Source organism: Heliangelus exortis, chromosome 3, assembly GCF_036169615.1.
Source record: "Heliangelus exortis chromosome 3, bHelExo1.hap1, whole genome shotgun sequence".
Taxonomy (NCBI): Eukaryota; Metazoa; Chordata; class Aves; order Apodiformes; family Trochilidae; genus Heliangelus; species Heliangelus exortis.
In genome coordinates this window covers 32,075,283-32,100,276 of record NC_092424.1, presented here as the reverse complement: position 1 = coordinate 32,100,276, position 24,994 = coordinate 32,075,283, and the positions used below count along the sequence as shown (strand labels likewise).

General features: G+C 41.3%; 1 protein-coding gene across 4 annotated transcripts; it reads left to right on the top strand.

Moving 5' to 3' along the window:
• Positions 1-372: 372 nt before the first annotated feature.
• PSEN2 (presenilin 2) lies at positions 373-24,759 on the top strand. 4 transcript variants are annotated; one of them, XR_011725111.1, is made up of 12 exons: positions 373-462; positions 5,372-5,568; positions 6,278-6,507; positions 7,472-7,613; positions 9,052-9,119; positions 9,914-10,134; positions 10,984-11,082; positions 12,812-12,889; positions 14,213-14,332; positions 14,657-14,775; positions 23,999-24,157; positions 24,592-24,759. XR_011725111.1 is itself a non-coding variant. In XM_071739889.1 (12 exons), exons 2-12 carry the CDS (start codon positions 5,425-5,427, stop codon positions 24,657-24,659), a joined length of 1,380 nt encoding a protein of 459 aa, XP_071595990.1. In that variant the 5' UTR covers positions 373-462; positions 5,372-5,424; the 3' UTR covers positions 24,660-24,759. The 4 variants fall into 4 exon arrangements, 3 of the variants coding, with proteins under 3 accessions (XP_071595990.1, XP_071595993.1, XP_071595992.1); XM_071739889.1 differs by having other exon boundaries at positions 24,067-24,157; XM_071739892.1 differs by lacking the exon at positions 24,592-24,759 and having other exon boundaries at positions 23,999-24,234.
• The last annotated feature ends 235 nt before the right edge of the window (positions 24,760-24,994 follow it).

Here is a 24,994-nt window from a genome sequence, read left to right as displayed (position 1 = left end):
AGGGGAAGCTTACAGCGCTTTAGCAGGCGCCTCCCATAGCAGCGCCCAGCCATTTCACGGCAGGGTGCCCGGCCGAGCTGAGCTGTCGGGTTTTCTCGCTAACACGGAAAAGAGAAGCCCACATACGACTACTCGCTATGCTCTGCCGCTTTCCCCGCGACAGGAGCCCGCCTGCTCCCCGGGCCAGCTGCTGCCGACAGTGACCTGACAGCTCCGGGACCACCCTCAACCGCCCCACAATGGCGCTCGCTGTATCTCCTGACGAGCCGCTTCACCACCGGAAAGAGGGAGCGGGAAGTGCCTTTCCCCCCTTGTCTTCCATTGGAGGGGAGTGGTGTCGGTGCTCCGAGCGACAGCACTAGTGGCGAATGGGTGGGCGCGCTCTTCCCGCTGCTGGCGTTGGAGCCAGAATGGGCCGGAACCAATGAGGGAGGAGGAGGACGCGTGCGGTACCCGGAGCAGGTAAAGAGCAGTGGCTGAGGGGAGGGGGGGGGTCAGCGCTGGGGGTGCAGGGGGGGATAGAGGACGTCGGGTAGTGCTGCTGGCTCCTTCTTATGAAAGTTATATATATATATCTGTGTGTATGTTGTAATAGTAGACTTTTATATATGTACCTATAAAATACACACGCATAAATATATACAATATATACACATATATAAAGATATGTAAAATACACGTATATATACGTTTCTTCTGGGTAGTGGCATTCCTTTCTGCAATCCAGGATTTCATCGGAAAACGCTGCCGGGACACCTTCAATGGAAACTCAATTTTTGAGCATTAGAAAGAGCAGCTGGGGAGAATGCCCACTTGAGCACAAGGTCTTCTAGCGTCCTGCGGAACCTCTTACTGGCGGGGTTGGGGTTCTTTTGTTTTGTTGGGTGGTTGGTTGGTTTTGGGTGTTTTTCTGTTTTTTTGTTTGCTTTCTTTTTTTTCCTCCAGTTGTGTTAGGGCCAACGTGTGAAGTCTCACCTAAGCTTTGATGTTTAGTGGTGTAAGTGGGTCTACAAGGGCTGTGGCACCTCGATCCTGTGACAAGAAAGTTGACTGACTGGGTGTCTGAGCAAAGTAACCCATCTTAGGGGGGGTCTAATGTCAGCTCTGCCAGCAAAAGAACCCTTTGGGGCTATGTGAGGTGCCTTTCTTTTGGGGAAAAAGAAAGCAGTGTTAATTCGGTGGAGCTGGTGTGCCCTAAAGTGGAGAAAGGGCTCCAGATTTATTCAGCTTCCCATAACAGCTTGTGCTTTGTTATTTTTTGCCATCTGGGGCTGAAAGCGAATGGCATTTGCAAATTTTTTTTGATTGTTGAGAAGGTGTGTTCCAAGTCTCCTATAATTTTAGCAGCATGCACATTTTGACTTTTTTGGCAAGAACCTAGAAGTCGTTTTGTCCCCATCTCTGAAAATTTCTTTTCCTCCTCTTCATGTTTATCAAAAGCAGTGGTTGTTATAGCTGAAATTTAGGAAAATATAACACTGCCAGTGTCAGCCTGAAGCTTTTTCTTTGTCTAAACATAGCAAAGGAAGACTGATTTTTTTGGTCTTATTACCGTCAAAGAGAACAATATGTATAAGCAAAAATTTCAGTTCTCAAGTTGATAATTAAGTATTTTGCTAGCCTGTAGCAGCTGTTCTGTGCTGTACTTTGTACTGGTATTTGTGATAGATGAAATGCAAAGCAAAGGGTTTAGGTTTGTTTGCAGCATAGTGATGCTGCAGGATGAAATTAAAAGGCAAACAGAGGCTAGATGATGATGTTAATGTGAATTGGCACAGTTTCTTCAAATTCCATATAGCTGATTTATCAAATAATGGACATCTGTAAAAAGAGAATCTGTGGCTCCTGCTCTTCTGTGAGCTTCCTAAGATTTGTATAAAGCAGGCATAGTTCATTTTGCACCTTATCTACTCCACTGTAAGAAGTACTTACTACTGACCCAGTTTTTGTTCCCTTTAATTTTTGTTACATGGTTTTTAGAGTTTGGTCTTTTGACTTTTAAACATAGTATGATTTGTGAACAGGACCTAATTAAATCCATCCACAGAGGAAAACCTTGCCTAATACCCTGCAACTTCCTTGGTCAGTTTAATGATGGTCTGGCATGTGTTATTCATGTCCTTCGTTTACTGTATTTGGTAGAACATGTTCTATACTTTTCTGTGAATATAGATGCAGCTTGCATCCCCCACCTCAAAAGCTCCTTTTGTTGCTATAGCCAGAAAGGAAGCATGCTCATCTCAGCCCTCCATGCTTTTTTTACTGTAACTGCTCTTCCCCTTTTTCAGCTCAGCCTAGGAAAACACAGTCAGTATGTTCTGGTGTATTTGGTGTTATGTGAGTGAATAGGAAAGAAATTCCCTGTGCTTTCTATTATGGGGTATCCAGTGTCCTTTGGAGGCAGAAATCCTCTCTGCAAGGATTTCTTGGTTTAACTGGTGAAATGATACCAGAAAACCCTATGGCTTTATACCACCCCTTTCTTGGTTGCCTGGTGCTCTGTGACTTCTGCTTGGCAAGCAAGCCTCCAGGCCAGAGCCCTCCTCCTCTTTCACTCTGCTTAATCCAAAGCCTACTGTCGTGTTTCGTGGGTGTGAGGGTGAGCAGGCTGGTCCTTCCTCCTCTGAAGGGCAGACTGCTTAAACCAAGGCTCTCTGCAGCAGCCAGCACAGCCTTGGTGCCATTTCAAATTGCAGCATTAGACAAATGCCCATGGTGGGGCAGAGCAGGAGAGCTGCTGTTCCTGGCTCTGCAAACTTTGTGTCAACGATCTTCGTGCCTAAGAGCCACACTGCCACAGGTGTGGCAAACCTGAGGTGAGGTTGGGCTGCTTGTCTGGGCGAGAATGGAGGGCTTGACACCATAAGGCTCAGCCATACTTAAGGGGAATGGCCCAGCACTCCCTTTTCCTCTTGCAGACATTGGCACTGAGGCTGCCCAGATAGCTAGCCTGGAAGCCAGTCCTGCTGTAACCTGGCTCTGTGAAACTCAAGGAAAACAAGTGCCCATTGTCTTTTCAAAAAAGCCAGACAGCTGATGAGTGTCTGGTGTTGACACCTGAGGGTGATGGGACAGCTTCTGTGGCAGGACCACGTACTCAAGGTCAGTTTAAGGCAACTGTGAGTACAGTGTCTGAGGATTTGTTGAGAGCGGTTGCCAAAGGAGTTCTGGTAAAATCCTGGATGTGTTGGGTTCTGTTTGTGTCAGCTTTCACTTAAATCAGAGCCTTGAACACAAGGAACAGTACAGCTGTGTTCAGGCCTGCTGACCAGAAGTATTGTTGCATCCTTACATTTGTCTATAACCTTGACAGAGAATAGCAGAAAATGTCCAGCTTAAAAGCAGCTGTATTATAACATAATATTATTTTTCCATGTAATCATGGAGGTTAGTAAGTAATTAGTACAGTGGTTTAACTCCTTCAGTGGGCACAGCTAGGGAGCTGAAAGCCAATTTGCTGTCCTTTTTTTCTAAGTCCTCTGCAGAATTGTGCTGTTCATACAGCAAAAATTGTGTTGCAGTTTCTTAAATATTGGGAGAAAAAGTTATCTCATTTTTTACTTTTTTTTAAAAAGACAATATTTGTTTCAAACTATCAGAGAGTAGTTCTTACTTTCTTCCTTGGTCTTTGACATGGATAGAAGGCTTTAAGTTACTTAATTTCCGTGGGTCAATAATCCCATAGCATGCATAATGTAACTTGTTCACGAATCCAGAAATACATCACGATTGAATGATTTTTTGTACCCAGTTTCTTTAAAGAAGGCCTAAATCCTGTAACTGAGCCATGATCTAGGTTCTCAACTGTAAATCATGGGCCCCCATGTATTCAGCCAGAAGATCATGTTAAGTACCTGGACTGGAGATTTCAGGATCTCTAAGAAATAAGAACACAAATGCAAGTGTTAGGCATCTCAATAAGAACACAGTATTACTGTGAAGCTGACAGGCCTGGCTGGAGCGCTCTTCATTATACTCCACTAAAAGAGGAACAAGATTATAAAAGCCTTGAAGAGAAGGCAGAGGAGGAGCAGATATCTCAAAAAAACATTTCACTTAGGCAGGTTGAGTTGACATTCTAAAATTTCTTGAAGGTACCAGATATGTCGAAGAGATTGTGAAAGAAAGGGGATTCTTTCACTCCTCCCTCTTTTCTTCCTCCAAAGTGAATTTGAGTGTCATTAGTGAGAAGCAAGAATATCTTGCAGATCTTCAGAGTATCCATTCTTACCCCAAGGTGGCTGGTAGACAGCATCACGTACTGGTTGGACTGTGAATGCATGACTCACATTTCAGTGATGCTGAAGTCACAGGGCTTCTTCAACTTCCTCTTCAAAATTGGATATATTCCCTGAGACACACAGGCTTTTTCTCACAAGATACCTGGATAAAACATTGTAGAGGAGAGGGGGTATTCCTGTAGACTTTACAGCTTTGTAGTACATTAAAGGTCTGATTTTGCTTTTTAACAGGTGGCTGTGAATCAAAAGATGACTGAATTATCGTTATTTCCTCCATTTGTTAAGATGACTTAATAAAGGCTAAAATGAATTTTCCTTCCACTTTCCTTTGCAGCTTCCTGAAATCTGGACTTAAAGGCTGTTTTGCAGTATCCAGGGCAGCGCACCTCTGCTCTCGTGTCTAGCAAGAAATGTTCCTTTCTTCTCTGCACTGTGTCACTTTTTTGCCAAACATTTCTAGCCTCTTCTTTAATAGTTTATACTTTTTTAGCTATTAAAAAAGTACCTAATGGGACAGGTCCTTCCCTTTCTACACAAACCTCTCCTTTTTCATGGGCAAAGAGAAGAACTGCTTATGAAATTCATCTGGTTAGTAAACAGTCATAACAGGGGAGAAAGAATGTAAATCCTGGTTAGTGGTTTACATAAAGCCAAGGCTCTGGTTTACTAAGAAACTCATGCTACCTGGTGCTTGCTGGAGTATTGTGTAAGGGCACAGTAAGATAGAAGTAAGTCTTCTATCAGGCATTTGAGGTGAAGCTTTGTTTTGCCTGTGTAAAACAAGCAGTAAGCACCAAGAAACTTCCTTTGTGAAAGTCACTGTGCTTTAATGGCAGAGGTGAAGCAGAGGTAGCAACTATGAAAGCTGTGGCAAAAAAGTATTAAATTGCTTCAGTGCTGCATTTTGCTGTTTTCCCTGACAGCAAAAGTCATTGTGAATTAATGAATTAATGTGCCTGGGGTAACAGCAGGCTAAATCACCTGGAGATGGAGTTATATAGGAGTTAGGAGATGGAGTTATATAGCATGCTGTAGCTTCCCAGCTGAAATTGTCTTTTCTTTGGACTTCCAGTTGTTTGCACTGCAGTGTTCACAGTTTCTCATCCTGTCTGCTTTGCTTATCCCCTCAGCCTTGAGCAGTGCCCAGCCCTGCTTCTCCGGAGTGCTGCCTAGGAAAGTGATAATGATCACAATCATGAACAACTCGGACAGTGAGGAGGAGCCCTGCAATGAGAGAACATCCCTGATGTCTGCAGAGAGCCCTCCAGTGCCCTCCTACCAGGATGGCCTGCAAGCCTCAGAAGCAGGGAAATTTCAGGCACATAGGGTATGTATGCATCCTTTCTGGGGAGTGAAGACCTGGGGTACAATGATAGATGTAGTCCTGCTATCCTCCATCCCTTCCTAGCAGACTGGCTTCTAGGATTGGCTTTGGCCACTGTTGTTCCTCTGGTATTATTCTCACAGCCAGCACCAACAGTGCTTGTTCCTATTTCCTCCACTGTGACTTTATGTTATTGTATTATTTATATTATCTATTTAAACTTCTTCCTTCCTTTTGGTAAAGATACAGGCTTGTAATCAGGACCTGATGTACATACGACTCTTGCAGGATATCCTTTTCAGCCCTCTTGTTTTGCCAGAAGCCCTTTATCTGCTCTGGTCAAATGCAGCAAATCTTAGAACAGAATTTGGTCCTACTGCCAGCAAAGCAGTGGGATAAAGCAAACACTGCATTGCTATGGGAGGAGGAACTGATCCAGCTAATGTCACCTTATATGACATTTTGTCTGACTCACTTCTGTGCATCTTGTCCTTCCTGCACATGTGTCCATGTATATATTTGGACTTGGAGAGGGCTGTAAATATCAAGTATTTATGTTTTTTGTTTAAAAACTGTTGCAGCCTGTTTGTAATGAATTTCTAATTTTGTTGTTCAGTTGGTACTTTCCTACTAGAAACAAGTTGAAATATAATGGAATACAGCTTTGAAAACGAGTAAAAGATCTTACACATTTGCTAATATTTATTTTCAGAAGAGGCGAACAGGTAGCAGCCGCAGTCCTAACAATGTTGCTGATGAGGATGTGTCTGCAGCGGGTTTTCCAGTAAGAGAAAGCACTTTGGATGATGAAGAAGAGGAATTGACTCTGAAATATGGAGCAAAGCATGTAATCATGCTTTTTGTGCCTGTCACCCTTTGTATGATTGTTGTCGTCGCCACCATAAAGTCAGTGCACTTCTATACGGAGAAAAACGGGCAGCTGTAAGTGGGGTCTTCAAACCAGCCTCTGAGTACGTGGGATCCTTAGCTTTACATTTACTTTCCATGGATACACATCTGTGTACACAGAGTGCTTCTTTGGCAGGTTGGGGAAACCTTTACACAGCTAAGGTTGGCTGTGTAAACAGAGAAGGATCTTATAAAGGTCTTAAAGTATATTACATTCACCTGTATTAAATTTATCCATACCTGCATTATACTGATTTAGTAACACTGTCACTAGGGCGCCCTACTCAAAGCCTATGAGCTGCACAATAATGAAGTTGTTTCATGCTGCAGCATAAAATGCCCAGAGTGAACTCCTGTGTCTGCTCACTCACTAGCTGGTAGCCATCAGGGATGTTCAGTTGTATTGATGTCTCATTTTGTGGTTATATTTCTCCTTCCTGAAGACTCGTGATGGTCATATGTAATTCTATCCAGCTTTTGCTTACTGTTCCTAAGACTTCGCTTTGCTGGCGGTTGGCAAAATGGGAACTGTGATCCCTTAAAGTGAGCCAAAATAAAAAAATTGGGGGTGTGAAGGTGATGTGAAGGGATAAAAGAGTCCAAGAGTCTCCTACCTCTCCTCTTTCCTAGTGTGCAGAGAAAGGGTTCCTCCCTTTCAAGACAGCATCTGGGGTCTAGCTTTATACTTAAATGGAGAGGTTCTGGAGCATACAATAAAAATGTGTGGCCTGCAGAGAAGAAACATAGAAACTTAGTCATTTATACTTTAGGTCTTCTTGTTTAGAGCTCTGCCAGCTAATTTCTCTGTAGGAATATGCTTTCGATAAAGACCACTAATACTTAATTATATTTTGGAGCCCAGCCCCTTTAGCGACTACATCTCATGTTTTGCTGTACTTGTCTTCCTTTCTTTCCTAAAACCACAGAGGTCTGTTTTTGTCCTGGGGCTGTTAGGGACAATATATTTACTTTATATGGCTTTTGCTTTATACTACAGGATCTACACCCCTTTCAGTGAGGATACCCCGTCTGTGGGCCAGCGTCTCTTGAACTCAGTGTTGAACACCATCATAATGATCAGCGTCATCATTGTAATGACTTTGTTTCTAGTGGTGCTCTATAAATATCGCTGCTACAAGGTAAAGTGTTCATGCCAGAGCCTTTTGCACCTATATGCTGTGGGCTTGAGTTCAAATGGGGCTTCTTGTCAGTGAGAAATAAAGGAACTGTACTGGATAGTCAACATCTCAGTCAGAGCAAGACACATGTTATACAGAAGCCTTTGCCAGAAGTGGTAGAGCTGGGTCGCCAGACAGACTCTGCTTTTACTTCAGGACTGTTATGATTTAAGTCCAGGTGGCAGTTAAGCACTATACAGCCACTTGCTCGTTTCCCCCCTTGGTATTGGTGAGAGAATCACAAGGGTAAAGTGAGAAAACTTCTGGATTAAGATAGACAGTTTAATAACTAAAGTAAAAGCTATGCACACAAGCAGAGCAAAATAAGGAATTAATTTACTGCTTTGCATCAGTAGGCAGGTGTTCAGCCATCCCTAGGACATGAGGGCTCCATCAAATGAAATGATTACTTTCAAAACGCCAGAGCTCCAAACATTCCCACTCCCACTCTTCTTTCTTCCCTCAGCTATATATGCTGAGAATAAGACTTTTAGTATAGAATATCCCTTTAGTCAGTTGGTGTCAGCTGTCCTGCCTATGTTTCTGCACTGGTCCTTGTGTATCTCAATGGCAGAGCATGGGAAGCTGAAAAGTCCTTGACTTAGCATAAGCACTACTTAGCAACAAGTAAAACATCACTATTTTATCAACATTAGTCTCATACTAAATCTAAAATGCAGCACTACTAGCTACCTGAAGAAAATTAACTCTCCCAGCTGAAAGCAGGACAGTCATTAGTTGTAGTCGATTAAAAATGGGGCCTGCTACTTTGTGTTAGTCAGGTCTGAATCTTCATCTGATCAAAAAGTTTTGCAGTTTGTATTAAGGACTAAGTTTTAGCATTTACTGCGAATGCCTTACAAAGTTTAGACAAGCTTTGTGGCAAATGGTATTCTCCCTGTCTGTGGATGCTCTGGTGGAAGGTGGCAAGTCTTGGAGGGAAAGGCACGTTCTGGTTTTGTGGTGCCCAGGGAGCTCTCCGGTACCAGCCTAGAATTTGGGCACTGGCCATTGCTGGTTTTTAAACTTGGCCCTGAGATGGATTTATTGTACAGCCTTGAGCAAACCCCTCTTCTCCACTAAGCAGAGAGAATGTGCTTATCTCTCTAAGCTAGAAGCCAGTATGCATACCAATCAAAATGGATAGGAAAGAGGCTGAAGCAAAAAAACAAGCAAATAACAAACACAAAGGTATAGACTATAAAAGGAAAGCGTTTGAGAGAACTGGAAGCAATTGCCTGTCCTTCCTCCCTCACCAGTGGTGGGGAAGACAGGGGCTTTGGAAACTGTAGGACGTGTGCAGGAGGACAGTAGGAAACTAGATCAGTTAGTGCATGTAGAGCAGAGCAATCTGTGCAAGGTAATGGTGCCTTCAGTCACCATCTCTTCTTGCCTTTAGTTCATCCATGGCTGGCTGATCCTGTCCTCTTTGATGCTGCTCTTCCTCTTTACCTACATATATCTTGGGTAAGTGGGAATGGTGCAGGTAACGTAGCAGTTCAGGGCTCCTTTACCTCTTTGCAGAACATCCCCAAATTGAACAAGGAGAGGAATGTCTCCCATTCTTCAAATAGAGGTTTCAGAATTGTTAGAATGAGATAGCTTTCTTTTTTAAAAAATGGGAAGTTAGGTCTTTATTAGGTAATGCCTTATTTTACAGTGCCTACTGAACAAAAATCACTGGGAAGTGATACCGTGAGCATGAAATGAACAGGCTGAACCTTGTAGTACAGAGGCCCTGAATTACATGTTGAGAAGTCAGTGGAAAGGAATTTTTTTGTGCTGAGTTGGTTCTCTGATTTGTCTTGTCTTTTTCTCAGACTATACTGTTACAAACTTATTCCCTTAGCTCCTGGCTCAGGTAGAACCAAGCTTTTAACTTGCAGGTGACACTTGTTAAAACTTTTCGTCTTTAACTGTGAGTATTTGGCATCTAGTGGGATGACTTCTACATGATCTTTTTGCCTCAGATGGTTATCTAGCTGCAGGCCTATGTTAAGACTTGAAATCTTGCCTGGTCAAACTGTTGGAATCACTGTTGACCTTAGGACTAAGGCAGTGTGGTGTTTGCCTGCACACAGAGCGTGTCCATCTGCAGGAGGAACAGAGAGCTAAGAGTAATATTTGGCTGAAAGCAGGTTCCCTTTTCATTATGAGAGCTGCTTCAGTCCTGCTTCCTTATTAGTTTAACTACAGCTAGTAGGATGCTTTGCCTACCGGTTGCTTTTAGTGCTTAGCTAAATGTTCTTGTCCTATTCCAGTGAAGTACTGAAGACATACAACGTGGCCATGGATTACCCAACTCTGTTCTTAATCATCTGGAATTTTGGAGCTGTTGGAATGATTTGCATACACTGGAAAGGTCCCTTGAAGCTCCAACAAGCATATCTCATTATGATCAGTGCTCTAATGGCATTGGTTTTTATTAAATATCTACCTGAGTGGTCAGCATGGGTGATTCTAGGTGCAGTCTCCATCTATGGTAAGTCTGGCTTGTGACTCTTAAAGTGTGGCTTGTGGAGAGGTTGCTCTGATGCAATCTCAGGACTGTGTATGTTACTCAGAAAACAATTTTATGGTGCTAACAGCTTTAGAAAGAGGCAGAGCAGCAGTTACCTTGACTCCCTGGTTTGTCTCTGACTAACTTCTTTATGTAGGTTCTGTACTTGTTACTGTGTCTTTTGAAGTGGAATACCAAGTCAAGAAAGGACTGAAACAGATCTAACTGTGGTAGGGTGGTTGGATTTTTATCCAAGTAGTCATAGAAACCTGATAGTCTTGCATGTTTTGTGTAAGGTTATTGAGAAATCATAGATATTTCTATGATTTAAAAGTTTCAAAAGAACCCGCAGAACAAGAGGTAGCTGGGAGGTAACATTCAGGTTGATGAGGAGTACTCTCGGGTAAGGGAGGGTAGACAAAGTGGAACTGGACCAGGGGTTTGCCCTAATGTGAAACAAAGAATCAGCATAGATAGCAATGGATTGTGGAACATGAACAAAGTACCCCCAGCCCTTCTCTGATTAAATTTAACACCTGCATGTGCTGTCATGAACTTCAAAAGAAAGGATGTTGTATTCTCAGGAGGCTTTTTACAGAATTAGCCTGATGAAAACTCCTATTATTATATTAAGCCTATGTTAAATTAAGGGGTTGATATTTTAAGTGAACATGTAGAGTTATGCAAAGTAGCAGAATGTCTTGTTTAGGAAATCATCCAGTTAATATTGATACATGTAATTTTGAGGGGAAAATAGCTTTTTGAAGATGCAGAATGTGAAGTATGCATGGTAGTTTGAGATGAGATTGACTGGCCTTTTTCTCTTTGCAGATCTGATGGCTGTTCTTTGTCCCAAGGGGCCATTGAGATTGCTGGTAGAAACTGCACAGGAGAGAAATGAACCCATTTTTCCTGCATTAATATATTCCTGTGAGTAAGATTAGAATGTCATTATTTTTAACCACATTAAACTTACGACATGTTTATGTATCAAACCAAAGAGCACTAATGTAGTTACTTCTTTGCCTCCAGATTAGTGTGCATTTATACTCTGGAGCAGGCCATTTCCAGAAGATCTTGTTATCAGTTAAACGGCTGTTAACTGTCATTATATGAAAGGAACTCATATTTGCCTTGTGAAAATGAAATGTTCAAAAGTAGATTTATTATTTCATGACTACAGTGAAGAATGTCCCTCTTTGTTCTGCACGCAAAAACTTGTTTTAGATGGATTGTAGTTTTTGAAAAGTTCTGTGATTAGATGATGCTCACTCAATATACTTAATCCTCGTGCATATGCTTTATAAAGAAACTTTAAATGTGTAATGAGGTTCCATTCTTGTAGCCCCCTCTTGTTCTGTGAACTGTATGATGACATTGCTTATTATTTGCATCACTGTGCATTGTGCAGCTGCTGGCTTTGTAAAGGGCTCTATTTAAGTACTGTGCTGCAAACAAAATCAGTTGTCTCTTCCCTGGCTTTCTTGGGCTGTTTAACTATGGTGGTGTCCTGTGCCCTTAAGATAGTTGGAAGCCAGGCAATTTAACATATATGGGACCTGGACTTGAGTGTTTCATGGACCTCAGTGACGTTTTCATTACATTGTTTGTCAGATTTCTAAATGTTAGGTGCCAAGCTGAGGATGCCTTCAGTCTGTTTGACCTTTTTTTTAAGCATTTATTGTTATATAAATCTATTTATAATTTACAAGGAGAGCTTCTGTTTTTGTCAGCTGACCTCCATTTTATTGGCAACCCTGTAATGCTGACCTGAGACAATCTAGATGTAGACTTTTGTATGCTTTAGTTAACGAACAAGAATTTCTGTGAAGGAGAATGCTGAACAAAAAGTTGTTGTGCAGAACATCAGTTTCTTCACTGCAAGACCACATTCTTTGGATCCTTCTAGATGCAAAAACATTAACTTGGCTGAGCTTGTAGTGGAAAAGCAGGCACTGTGTTTCTCTTGGCTGATTTTGTTTAGTTTAGCTTCTTTAAAAACAAGACTGATAAAGAGTTAAACAAACAGCTGATTTGAGTTCCCTTCCACTGATGTCAGAATGGTTTGCGTTCCTTTTTAATTTAATGATCCATCTCAAGAATAAACCCCCAAACATCCTCTAGTCGTTCTTGGAACCAAAATAGAAATAGCCAGTATTTTGACAGGTAAGAACCAAACCGAATGGGCAAGAGAGAAAACTACCACTCTGAGGGACTCTTGCTATATCCCTCCCTTGTGTGCTTTACCTTTAGCAGAACAAGAGGAGTAAAGCTGTGTAAGTTAACATCTCGTTACCATCATTATTACCATCATTCCCTGAGCAGTTGTTTTATTTGAAAAGAAGAGTCAGAAGCTAGGAAGAAAACAAATCAGATGAGGACCCTATTTTTAGGTTTTTTTGCTTTTTCCAGCCTGTAGAGAAGACTGTACTGACTCTTTGCTATTTGTGTTCTGAGATTTTTAAAAAAATTGAACAGATGCGCTGTCTTTATTTTCTCCCATCTTACCTTCTAAGTACCTAGGGAAACCAACCAGAGTGAATGCTTTAAAAGCATTTACAGAGGTAAGGGGTTTTTATTTTTAGGAACAGGTAAATGTTAGCTCTTCTGGGCTACAGTGACTAATGTTTTAAGGACTTTATACCTTTCTGTCTTTTAGCTGCTATGATGTGGACAGTTGGAATGGTAAAGCCAGATGCAGCAGCAAGAGGACCAAGTCAGCAGATTCAGGATGCAGGTTTGCTTTCATATCACTCTTCTACACAGAGCACTGTCCCATGGAAATAATGTGCATTTTTGAGACTGCAAGTAAATACAAAGTTCTGTGTCCTGATGGATGCAGGTTCTTTCAGTGGTGTTATACTGCCTGCAGAAATTAGTGATGATCTGAAACCTGCTGTTTGGATGTACAGTCCAAAGTTAAAGCTGAAAGTGGACATATGGGGGGTTTTATTTATACTAAATAGGGATGGTAAATTACAACAATGGCTCATAAATGTAATGCCAATGAGCTAGTGAACTTTAGTACATTACAGTGTGTTGCATTCAGGCCACTGACATGAAGCAGACATGCTTTTACCTAACTGTAAGTGCAAAATGGCTTACCCTGTCAAAGAAAATCAATGTCTTTACATTTATCCTTGAGTAAAGGCTTATGTTTAGGCAGTTACACAACAATAGCTGATAAATGAATGCTAAGGCTCGATAACTGAACAGGCTGCTTATTTCAGGATAAAGCAGCTGACATACTAACAAACCACCGGGACACAATCTTTCTTTGAAACTGGGCACAGAACACAGGAGCAAAGTATGTGGTGAGGCACACACAGTGCCTCTGTGGAAGCTCTGTATGTCACACTCTGCTTGCAACTGCTGCAGCAGCATCCTGTCAGACTTATGTGGACTGGAAAGTATGTATGAGCTCTTCTGGAAAACAGAAGTTGTCATATAGAGTAATATATCACAGACAACTGCTTCCAAAAGTGCTACCAAGGGCTCTGTTAGATGTGTTGAACAGGACAAGATAAAATCTAAATCTGTGAACAGGGTATGTGTGCGCTTAGTACATGTGAACACTCACCCCTGATGTGTGATTCAGGGCAGAATTTCTCTCATAAATGTCAGTTTTTCTTAGTTTTTAATTTTTGTTATACTACCAGTTAAAGAATACCTAGGCACCTGCACCCCAAAGATACAATGTGGGTGTGCATATTAAGTTTACATGGCTTTACCTCTCATTGTAGCCTGTGCAGAGCAATGTTTAGTTTTGTGTATGTACACACTTGTTAAAGCCATTGAACTCCTGGGTTCTCCCAAAGATTCTGCAAACATGCCCACCTCTATTTCAAATAATAACACATGTATTTTCATCAAAGCCACTAAATGTCTGCTTGAATTAGTCCTGATGTTAACACCTCCTAAGAATCAAAGGGCTTACCCATTCCAGAGAGGCTTCACGGAAGTGTGGATTTCAGACATTCAAACAAGTTATACATGTATCTACCTCCTGTGTTTCTCTTTTTTTTGTTCACTCTTCATGGCCTGTTTGTGTGGAACTAAGATGAGGATGGGAGAGAGAACCACTGGAGCCCTTCACATGCAGACTCTCATGTATCGGAGATGAGGGGTCCTGTTCCAACCTGCCCCATCACTTCCTTTGAGGAGCCCAAGGAGGAGGAAAGTAAGGGAGGTTTCATACCTTGTATTCAGTGTAGTCAAAGCCTGACGTTTTTCCGTGTTGTGATTAATGCTTTGTTACCTAGTTTGGCCTGATTGCAGTTAATTTGAAGAGCTGTGACTTGTTTAGCATCAAAGATCTTGACTCTGACTCTGTGTTACTTCTTTCTGCTGCAGTATCTGTTCTGGAATTAGGATTCCAGTGACATTTCTTTTCTATGCAGACAATTTAAGCAGGAACCTCCACCTGGTCCCCAGGGGACAAGAATGTGTTCAGGAGGAAGCAGAACGGAAGGAGTGGAAGTTAACACTTGTTTTCTTCTTTCAGGGGGTGTGAAATTGGGCCTTGGAGACTTCATATTTTACAGTGTGCTTGTTGGAAAAGCAGCAGCCACAGCTAGTGGGGACTGGAATACTACACTGGCCTGCTTTGTAGCCATTCTCATAGTAAGTGAGCAAGGTTTTAAAACCTCTGTTACCCCATTTAGCACAGCAGTGTTGCCAGAACTTCAGCAGCTGAGCACTGCTAATTCTCTGCAAGTAACATTCTGGGTGTTACAAAGCGGTGTTATAACTGGGTGTTACAACCCAGTTGTAATTCTGGGAATTACAAAGGGCTCAGATGAGAAAAGAAATCTATACCTAAATACACTTAGCCATACTGTCTACTCAAAATTTACAAAAGCTTTCACATGTTCCCCAGAAAATCAGATCTTGGCCTGCTATCTTGAGGAAACCAAAATTCACCTGTCATAGTAAGGACTTCAGTTTTTTGTTTTGTTTTTTTTAACTGAAGAGACCTTGAAAACTGGGAAGATATTAGAAGTACATGCCACTTACTAGTCCTCCAGTGAAACTCCTTATCTGTGCTGATCACCACAATTTAACTGCTTTTATTTGCTGGATCAGTACTTCATATATAATGGCGTAGAACAAAATGTAAAATAATATGTAAATAAATTAACCTCTCAGGATGAGATGTATGTCAGCACTAGCTGTTTATAGCACTTTCTCAGCAAAGGGCTGTGCTCAGGTTTCCTCAAGAAGGTACCTGGGCAACTTGAGTGAAAGACTTAAGTGTGGGCAAAACAGCTTTTATGCCCTTGGTAGCTTAGGTGGGCTTCAATTGCATATACTACTTATTATTTCTATACTAGTTTGTTAATGGCAGATAAGTTTCTGGGCTTCTTACTGTATCTTCTTGTGTTCTTTATTCTCTTGTCTCTGACAGGGTTTATGCTTAACTCTTTTACTACTGGCTGTTTTTAAGAAAGCATTGCCTGCCCTTCCCATCTCCATCACCTTTGGTTTGGTCTTCTACTTTTCAACAGACAACATTGTGCGACCATTCATGGACACGCTGGCCTCCCACCAGCTGTATATTTAGAAGTGGGCGTTAGAGGTTTGTTTCAAAACTTTGCTGTGAAGTATGGTGCACTGTTTGGAATAATTCATAAAGTTTTACACTTAGTGCCATATATTTGTAAGGAAAACACTAACTCTCTGACATTACTTTTTAGTGTAAATCTAATAGTTACATATTGAACTGAGATTTTTCTTGGGACTCTCAGGACTCCGGTGAGTTGCCTGGTTTGTTGCCAGTGTCAGGAGTGTTATTTGTTGTGCACACTGGCTATTTTGAGCACAGCAACCTTTATGTAGCATGTGACGTTGTAGAGGTGAAGGGTCCAAAAGCTCAGGTGTTTTAGCTTTGGAATTGCAGACAGGTTTAACTGTACTCTAGAACTGCTAACACTTCACACTTCTGAAGTGTTGTGCAAACACGAGGTGAAAGGAAGTCATACTTGCTTAGAAAAGCATTGCAGTCAGCATGCACAGAACAGAGCAGTGCATTACACCTGGCTGTGACCATCAGAGGAGTGAGGCCTCTGTGTGGAAAACTCCTGTTGAAGTTGCCACAGATGCTGATTTATTCTGACCTTAGTTAGACAGTGAGCCATAATGGGTCTCACAGGATGTCAGCGATGAGACATACAAACTTCAGGGTTCTGGTTCTGAGCACGTCCACCACTGCAGCTGACAGCTGATGAAGGCAGAGCTGCCTGTTTCAGCATGTGAGATCCTCAGCATGGGAAAACAGATACTTTTCCCTGTGTCCTTCCAGTGTTTTATCTTTTTGGAAACCTTTTTTGGAGTCTGTACCACAATCCTCAAAGTACCATAAGGTGGAAGTTACCGCACAGCTCCAGTAAATCACTTGACCTGTAACTTCCTAGGTGTATTTCTGGTCTCATTTCTGTGCATTGTTGTAACAATTCCAAAGGAGGATTTACCTTCCTTTTATGAAGAGGTCCTCTTATACTGATTGAGACTTGGTTTACCTAGTTTTTGGTACTGTTTAAAGATAACTTTTATTACAAATTTTAAAATAGTTATTTACTGTTAAAAGGACTGTTTTTTAGGAATATTCTGTCGTCATCTGTATCAAAATATGAGAGCGCAAACTTTATTCTGCTGGTACACTACATAAGGCATCATTAATGCTAGGAGTAATAATACAGCCTCAGGTGAGTCCATTAAAAAACAAATCACAGTGCTTTTTGCCAGCAAAAAGTACAGGTCTGATTGAACCTTACTGTTTTCTACACCTTTCAAAATAATTTTATTTTTACTCCAAGAGTCAGTTTTTTAGAAATAGCCAAGATCTATGGTTTTTTTTTCTCTTCACTTGTCTATTATGCAAAAAGGCTGTTGTTTTTTGGCAGCTGATCAAAACGTAACATTATGCAAGGCTTTGTGAATAATGTGATGTCATCTAGAGATGCAGAATTTAATCTCTGAAAATACTTTACAGCTAAAGCTTTGAACTACATACTTTTAAGGTAGTGCTTTTTACAATAGACTTGCGAGCTAATCTGATATTTAAGAAGGACGTCACACAGGTGATTAAAACAAAATTTTAAAAAGCAGATAATGTTTTCACAAGTTGTGTATGTCTCAATTTTAGCAAATAAGTACTTCTTGCTCTTTGTTTAGTTTTCTGTCCTCATTTCTAACATTTGCAATGTTGGGACTTAGATGCAGAGAGAGTTATTATTAAAAGGTATTTCCTTTGGAAACATAAATCTCTAGATCTCTGCTGATTTCTGATGTTTATGCAAGAGTTGTTTTTTCTTTTTCTTTGTTACTTTGTTTGGGTTTGGTTGGGTTTTTTTCAAGTAAAACAGTTACGGGGCCAAATCAGAACACAATCACTTGCAAACATGATACTACGTTTTGCATTGTATGGACTTGACAGGATATGAAATATTTTAATGTACTAGAACAAAAATCTTGCTTGGCTTACGAGGGTTGCAACATGTTCTTAGGAACAACTCATTTCTATGAAAGCAGAGTTTGTATTTGAAGGAAGCGGGGGTGGGTACCTTCAAATATTGAAGAACCACTGCTGGCATTGGTGGTTTTCTGCAGAGTTGTGCTTGCCAAAGACTGACCTTCCACTGAGCAATTCTGCATATCTTACAAAAACTGTAATTTAAAAGGTAACAGAGCAATAGATTCTGTCAGTTCAACAAAATGTATTATCCTGGTGAGTGACAAGAGTATTTAATGTGTATACTGGAGTGGTTTTAATTGTGTAAAAGTTCATATGTATATATATATAATCACTGTGTGTGTTTGTGTGTATGTATGCACAAGTTTTAAAATAATATTTAGTGATTTCTCATCTTATTGGACACTTTTGCTTGTGCATAAAGTTTTGTTCACGTTGTGCAATGTGGCCTAAGATGTGAAAATGGAGAGTGGTGGTACTTTACTCCTCATTGGCTTCCAAATGAGATGACTCCGTGACCTGGCAACTTGAATAAGCAAACCATTTGTTTACTATGTTCATTCACTCTTTTCAGCTTGCTGCATGCTCTGCTGAACTGCAGTCTCTTTCACCTGGAAGAAATCCTAATACTCCCACTGATGTGCATCCATGAGAAAGCATAGCTGTCATGTAGGCTGGGCTGATGCCTGCCTTGATCCAGGTGTCACTCAACAGCCTGAAGTCCCACAGGAGATGCCATGTGTTGGCATTTTCGTACATGATCTGTGTCACACTCACTCCTGTCCATTCCAAAATGAATGTCTCATTTCATCTAGTTTCAAATGTGGCTTGGGCATACATAACATGTAAGGACTTCTTAACGTGTAAGACTGAAGTCTACAAACATATGGGTAAGCCTGCATAATGCAAATCCAAGCTTTTAATTAGTGGGAGATACGCAGCCCCATTGCAACATTTAGTGCCTTTTTTAGAAGCATGTGCAATTGAACCAATTAGGCATTGTCACCTTCTGACCACACAATTGCTTCAGTATTTATTACTGTGTTTCCCTTTTGCCACTTTGTTGCTTTTGGTTTTGATTGCTTTGAGGTTTTGTTTCAACTATTGACTGTGTATTAAAAGCTGGAGAGGCATTCTGCCTACTGAGAGTGCACAAGACAGCACAGCCTTAAAGAAAATAGAAGAAATGCAAGGCTCCTTGAAGAACCATGCAGTGCTTCCACAGCAGCTCTTACTGGACACTCAAGGTCTTGTTCATAAGACCTAGCTTCAGGCTTTTAAGGGAAGTCCCTCATAAAAGTCTGTCATGGGAATGTTGTCTGATTCTAGTTCATAGAGAGAAAAGCACATATTTACATTATGAGATGTCTCACCAACAACTTGATAAACACTCCTGAAGCTGGGCCAGGGTGGATTAGCAGATACAGCAAGGTCAAAGCACACATATACCAGAGCCAGGAAAAGGAGCATTGGTCTTCTCTCCCACGCCTTCTTTGCACCACTTGCTACTGAAGTCTCCTTCATGGAATAATTGGATTAAGTTAGATGAACGATCTCTCTCATTGAATAAATGGCATTCGCTGACAGGACTCTGGTGAAGAACAGTTCATGGCCAACTGTCTTTGCAAAAAAAAGGATTTAAAGGTCTCCCTTCTACTCTCAAAGCAGTACATTTCTCTGCTTTGTACTTGCCTTCCGAGGTTCTGCCAGTTAATCAGAGAGTGTTTTCCTTCCTCTTCCTTGTAACTCAAACTGCATTTTGGTTTAAATGGAATAGATGCTAATTTTTCTTTACTGTTTCCCTAAGTCCCTGGTCTTCCTCTGCATTAGAGATGCTCTGTGGCAGTCATGGAAGGACATTATGTGGAGAAGTACCAGTTGTTTCAATGTAATGCCATGTTCAGCACTGCGGCTCTTACTGAGGTGCTGCTGTTACCTTGCAAAACCTTTTGTTTGGGTCACACCCTATTTTTTATTTTTTTTTTAACATTCAGCCCTAGTTTCAGTCATACAGATCCCAAGCATGTCAGGGCCTCCTATAGACACTGCTAGATTAGAGTTTCTTCTGAGCATCTTCAAGCAAAGGAGTTATTATACTTGCTGCTTTGTTGTTCCTCTCATTTGCAGTCTCCTGTTTGTTCTTACCCAGTAGGTCTTGCTAATCTGGGGGGAGGAAAGCAGGAGAGGGGGAGAAGAGAAAAGCATGTTGCTGTCATTCCAGTTCTTGGCACTGGGTAATCTGGAGTCTAGTTAGAACATGCTGTCTGTGTTCTCAGAAGGATCAGGGGCTGGCTAGGTTACAAGACAAATATGGTATCTATCAGAAGTTCTCCTACCACACTATTGTTGTGCCACCTAACACAGTGTTGCATCCCTCATTTAATTTATCCAAGTAAGGTAAAGTGATGTGACCTGTTCCCATTCTGCAAATGAAAAACAGCAAGAGTAAGAGAACAAGTGCTGGGATTAAGTTTGGTTAAATAAGACCTGTCCACATCAGATCAGGGCATTAAGCATGATCACACAGATCACTATAATTTCTTTTAAATTTTCCCCTTGCTGCAGATTTGCTATCCTCTACTCCAAAGTGAAAGAGATTTGCTATTTGCCCTGAGCACTCAAAGAGTTAACTGCACGTGAACTATTCTTTATGCAACATCCCTGACAGGTGCCCAGGATCCCAACTGGGGAGGTGTCAGTGCTCAGCACTACTTATGGCTAAGTATTAAGAAGATACAAATAAATAGACACTTTGAAGTGGAGTCATCTAAACTCCTTGATACAGAAACCTGTCTCAGGTACAAGGCCAAGTAATTGGAATGGAAGTTTGCCTAAACTGGGAACTGTTGGAGTCCGGTCAAATGCAGCCTGAACTAAGTGATACCTCCCAAGGCCAGGTTTAGGTCTGTGCAGAAATAAATGGTGGGAAGCCTGGCAGGACCTCTAGAAGCAGAAGGGGGCAGAGTAGGAAAAGTACTAGACCTCTTTTCTCTTGTATATGTTTTCAAGAAGACCTTGCTCACTCCATTATAAAATGTAACTTCACCACTAACTTGGATTTAAGCAGATTAGGAACAATGTAAGGGGTATAACAGCAAGTTGGAAACTGATACAACTTTTTAACTTACACCATGCCATCTTCAATCTTTACAAAGCTAAGTGTAAGCAACTAGAATTTTTCTTGACTTGGCAGAGCTGCATCTTCTTATGAAAGAAATCAAGTCTTCCTTCAAAACTGGTGTAAGGCAAGCAGGATCATTGGAGCTTAAAGTAGGTATTCATATTATTTTTAAAGCTGCCTGTCCACAGCTTTGATGTACCAACAGATAGTTTTTAGCAATAAAATGCCACAGTAGCATTAAGAGAACTACTCCAGCAGGAATGTATTATCCTTTCATCATGCCAGGAAAGATGTGTGCTCTCTCTGTAAGGCCCTGCCAAATATGGCCTTTGTGATATTCCAGGAAGTTAAAATTTGTGCATTTTTGTTCTTCAAGTTTTGTGCTAAAAGATAAGTCTCACAGATTGTTATGTGTATTTTTCAAGAGGCATGAAAACTGTTTGAATTGATTTAATAAGGAAAAAAATTACCTGATTTCTGTCCCTATGCGATTTGGGTGGGCAAGATAAGAACTGAAATGGCAAACACGCTGATGATTTCAGACAACTCATCATGCTGCCAACTCAAATTCTGGGTTGTGCAGAAAACTACCAGGAAATAGGAATAGTGTCAGTGCATTTGTCTGTTGAGGTACTGAACTCTGTGTGGTCAGTGAAGGGAAGAACACAAGGCTAGAAAAAAGAAAAGATCCTTGAGCCATGAGTTAGCCTGACGATAGAGGAATGGGGTGCTGGCTTCTCTAACTAGGCTTGTTACAACAGTGCAGCTGTAACTTTAAAGACTAAACAGGTTGGGAAAAGGAAGACTAGCAGGGGACAGAGCAATACCAAAGGCATTTAGCATGTAAAGGGTTAGGGCACCTTTTTTGCTACCATTGTGTGTGTGTGCATGTTTTTTATTGCTGTCAGAAGTGCTGCTGCAGAGAACAGTCAGAATATACATCTTCCAGGAAAGGAACTGTGTTTCCTATGCTTTGAAAGCAGGCCACCAGTTAAACTGAAGCAACAACTGTTGAAGCCCACAGAGTGGATGGCACAATATATAGTTGCTGTCCAGGCTTCATCATTAGACACTGTATGTAGTGGGATTGCTGTAAGAAAGGGACATCTTTGTAGTCCCATTGTGGGTTCCTCCAGGCTAGAAATCTTGGAAGTAGCTGAGAGCTGATGGGAGAGTGAACCTCCACTGCTATTTTTTGGGACCACTGTTCCTGAAGGGAAGCTCTTTTCTCTGTTCACAACTGCAAAGCTACTCTGCTGTGCTTCCACTGAGGCTTTTCAAGCACTTCTTTAGGCACTGGGCTTCAAGAACACGACAGAGCAGAATAATGCTGTTAGCCCTTTTTTTACAGATAGGAGTTAAATAATTTCCTTGGGGTCAAATGAAGGTCTTAGCCTGGATTTCTGGACCATCTGATAGGCATTCCATCAGCTTGTCTTAACTGCTGGTGTCTCCCTTTTAGCTGCAGTCAGGTATGTGTCAGTGAGGGTGTTCTGCCACCAGGTATGCAGACACATATGTAGATACTAGAGGTCTGGTTATGCAGTCCTTGACTGACCTCAGGTATCAGATTGATAGCCATGGGAAAACAGAAAAAGGGTCAGTCTGCACCCAGAGGTAGCAGTGATTCTGCTTCCTTCATAGACTGACTGCTAGAAGTAAATTGTTAGGACTATCTCCAAATCACTTTCAGGCAAATGAGTGGAGCTTATGAGATTGTCTGTTTGCCACATAAGCACTCAAAAAACCCTGGAGCTTTCTCTCCTTCCTGCACCTTGATGCATGTTGGAACAACGAGATGCCAGGAAGCCAGAACTAGGATTGTCTCTCAGGGCAGTGAAAGAAAACTTGCTCACTTGGGGATGATTCTAGTCTGAGGTAAGGCAGCTCACTGCTCTCCAACTATGTGACAGATGGCAATGCCATACCAAAAGCTGGGGGTATGGCTGAGTTTGGCAGCACACAGAACAACCTATTATGACTAATGTTAGCTCATAGTTCCAGTAAAGTGTTCAGAAATAGCCCTGTTTCTCTCATAATCTCTGACTTCAACCCAACTTCCTGTTGAGAACAACTCCGTGCAAACTATTCCAGACAACTATTCTGGTCCTTCCTAAAAGGCTCTGTAGAGTGACTAAATGCAGGCAAAATATGCCTGAGTACTTTGGGATGAAAATACACAGTTCAGTAATCAGAATAGTCCTAAGCATTACAAAAATAGCTCATCATTTGAATCCTCTGTTGATACTGGACATGCACCTATCGCCGGCTCAGAGAGATCTCATTTCTTTACGAGGCTGTTCTCATTCATGGCCATAAAGCTGTAAATAACATACAGTACAAACAGTGCCACTCAAACCTGTCAAAATTTTGAAATACCTAGAAGTTAGCTCCTAAAACCAAGCTACCTGTCCAGTGACTTCTACTTGACCTGTTGCAGTTCATCATCCCTATATTATTATATGTTGATGGAACACCATAAATCTACATAGCCAGATGAGACACTCCTCCTAATCTGAAGAAATTACCCTCTGAAAGAAGATGAGTGACCACATGGCAAAACCCCTCAAGGGGTAGCTTATGTGAGCCTCAGTGGTTGCTTGGAGAATGGGGACTGAGGGAAACATTTCATGAGCAGCTTTTGTTTTGTACTTAGCTGGGTGATCACAGAAGGATGGTTATGTATGTTTTATTGTGGTCAGAAATCAGCTTGGGCCTGTCCTATGAAAGAGGATTTCTGAGTGTTCTACGAATAGCCTGGATATTTGTCAACCTAATGACATGGCCAATAGCTGCTTAGATGAGATCCCATTAACTTTTTTTTTTTTTTGCAGGTTAGTTGTCCACTAATTTCCTGTTGTAGTGAAACCCTTAATGCAGGGCCCAAAGATCCTTACAGGCTCTGGATCTGTATCTCTTTTTGTGAGTGGGAGTTTAGCCACTCTGGCTTGTTCCTCTCTGGGAACTTGGCCCACTTTGTATGAGGCTTTAAAGATGCCTTTAAAGAATCTTTACAGCTGCTTTCACTGGGTTCTGCAAAGCAGTCAGAATCAGAATTGACAGAGCTTTTCTTTGGTGTTCTGGCACCCATTAAATGGCGAGCTGCTAGGTGGTCAGAAGACACACACTTCAGAAAACAGCAAAGAGGAGAACAGCAACCCCACCCAAAGGCTGACAATGAACCAGCAGGTAATAGTAGTCAAAGGGCCCTGGATTTGCCATTCCTGGTGCCCTTCTTGCTGTTTCTACTCCAGACCAGCAGCAGAGCAGTTCATGTACCTCATGGAAATGCATCTTTAAGCCCTCTGTTATGTATCAACAGGCAGTTGGTACAGATATGATGGCATGGCTAAAGCATCTGCTATGGAGTCAAGACTTCCAGCTGCTACATCACACTTTCCCACTGACCTTGGGTAAGGTACTGACATCTCCCTCTGACTTGCAAGATCAGGACATTTAGAGAATTAAATAATCTTCAACAAACCATTTTAACATCAGGAGAGAGAAGGCTCTGGGGAAGTGCAACTTATTATTAGTTATAATATGAAATAGTTATAATTTATATTGTATTTATACACTATATATTACAGGGATAGATAATTACATCTGTAATTTATATTATTATGATCAAATGTATCATACTTTTATTAGAATTCAGAAAATACTGATTTATATAATCTTCATAGTTGTAAGACTCTTACTGAAATGCTCACATTTCCGGATAAGGCAGCAAGTATATTGAAATGTGACTATAACACCACTGAACAAGATGTGAGAAGTAAATGGCAAATGTAGTACCAAAGTTGTGTTGTTGCTGATTTCTTAATCTCACTTCTTATTCTTATAGGTAATCAAGAGACTCCTCAAAATCTGGGAACTCACCTTTCCATAGGACTGCTTTACCTTGCTCTGTAAATTCAGATTTGCATTGCACAGATCAGTAAAAGAACAGGCAAAGAGCACAAAAATTACATGAGATTTAGACACTGGAGTGAAAACTTTTAACCTGCAACAACCTCATTCTGCTATCACATTATACTGAAGGCACTATGGATGTCAGCATTTAGGTTTTTACATAGAAGTTTACGTAGGTTTCTTCTGTATAGTCTGACTGGAAGGACTTTATCTGGCAAGTGGCTGCATAGTACATTTAGCAGATGAGCTCTTACACAAACTCTGACAGTTGATTCAAAGCAGGGATGATGCAGGTGTCACTGCTGTTTGACCTACAATCCTTTGGTGCAGAGCAC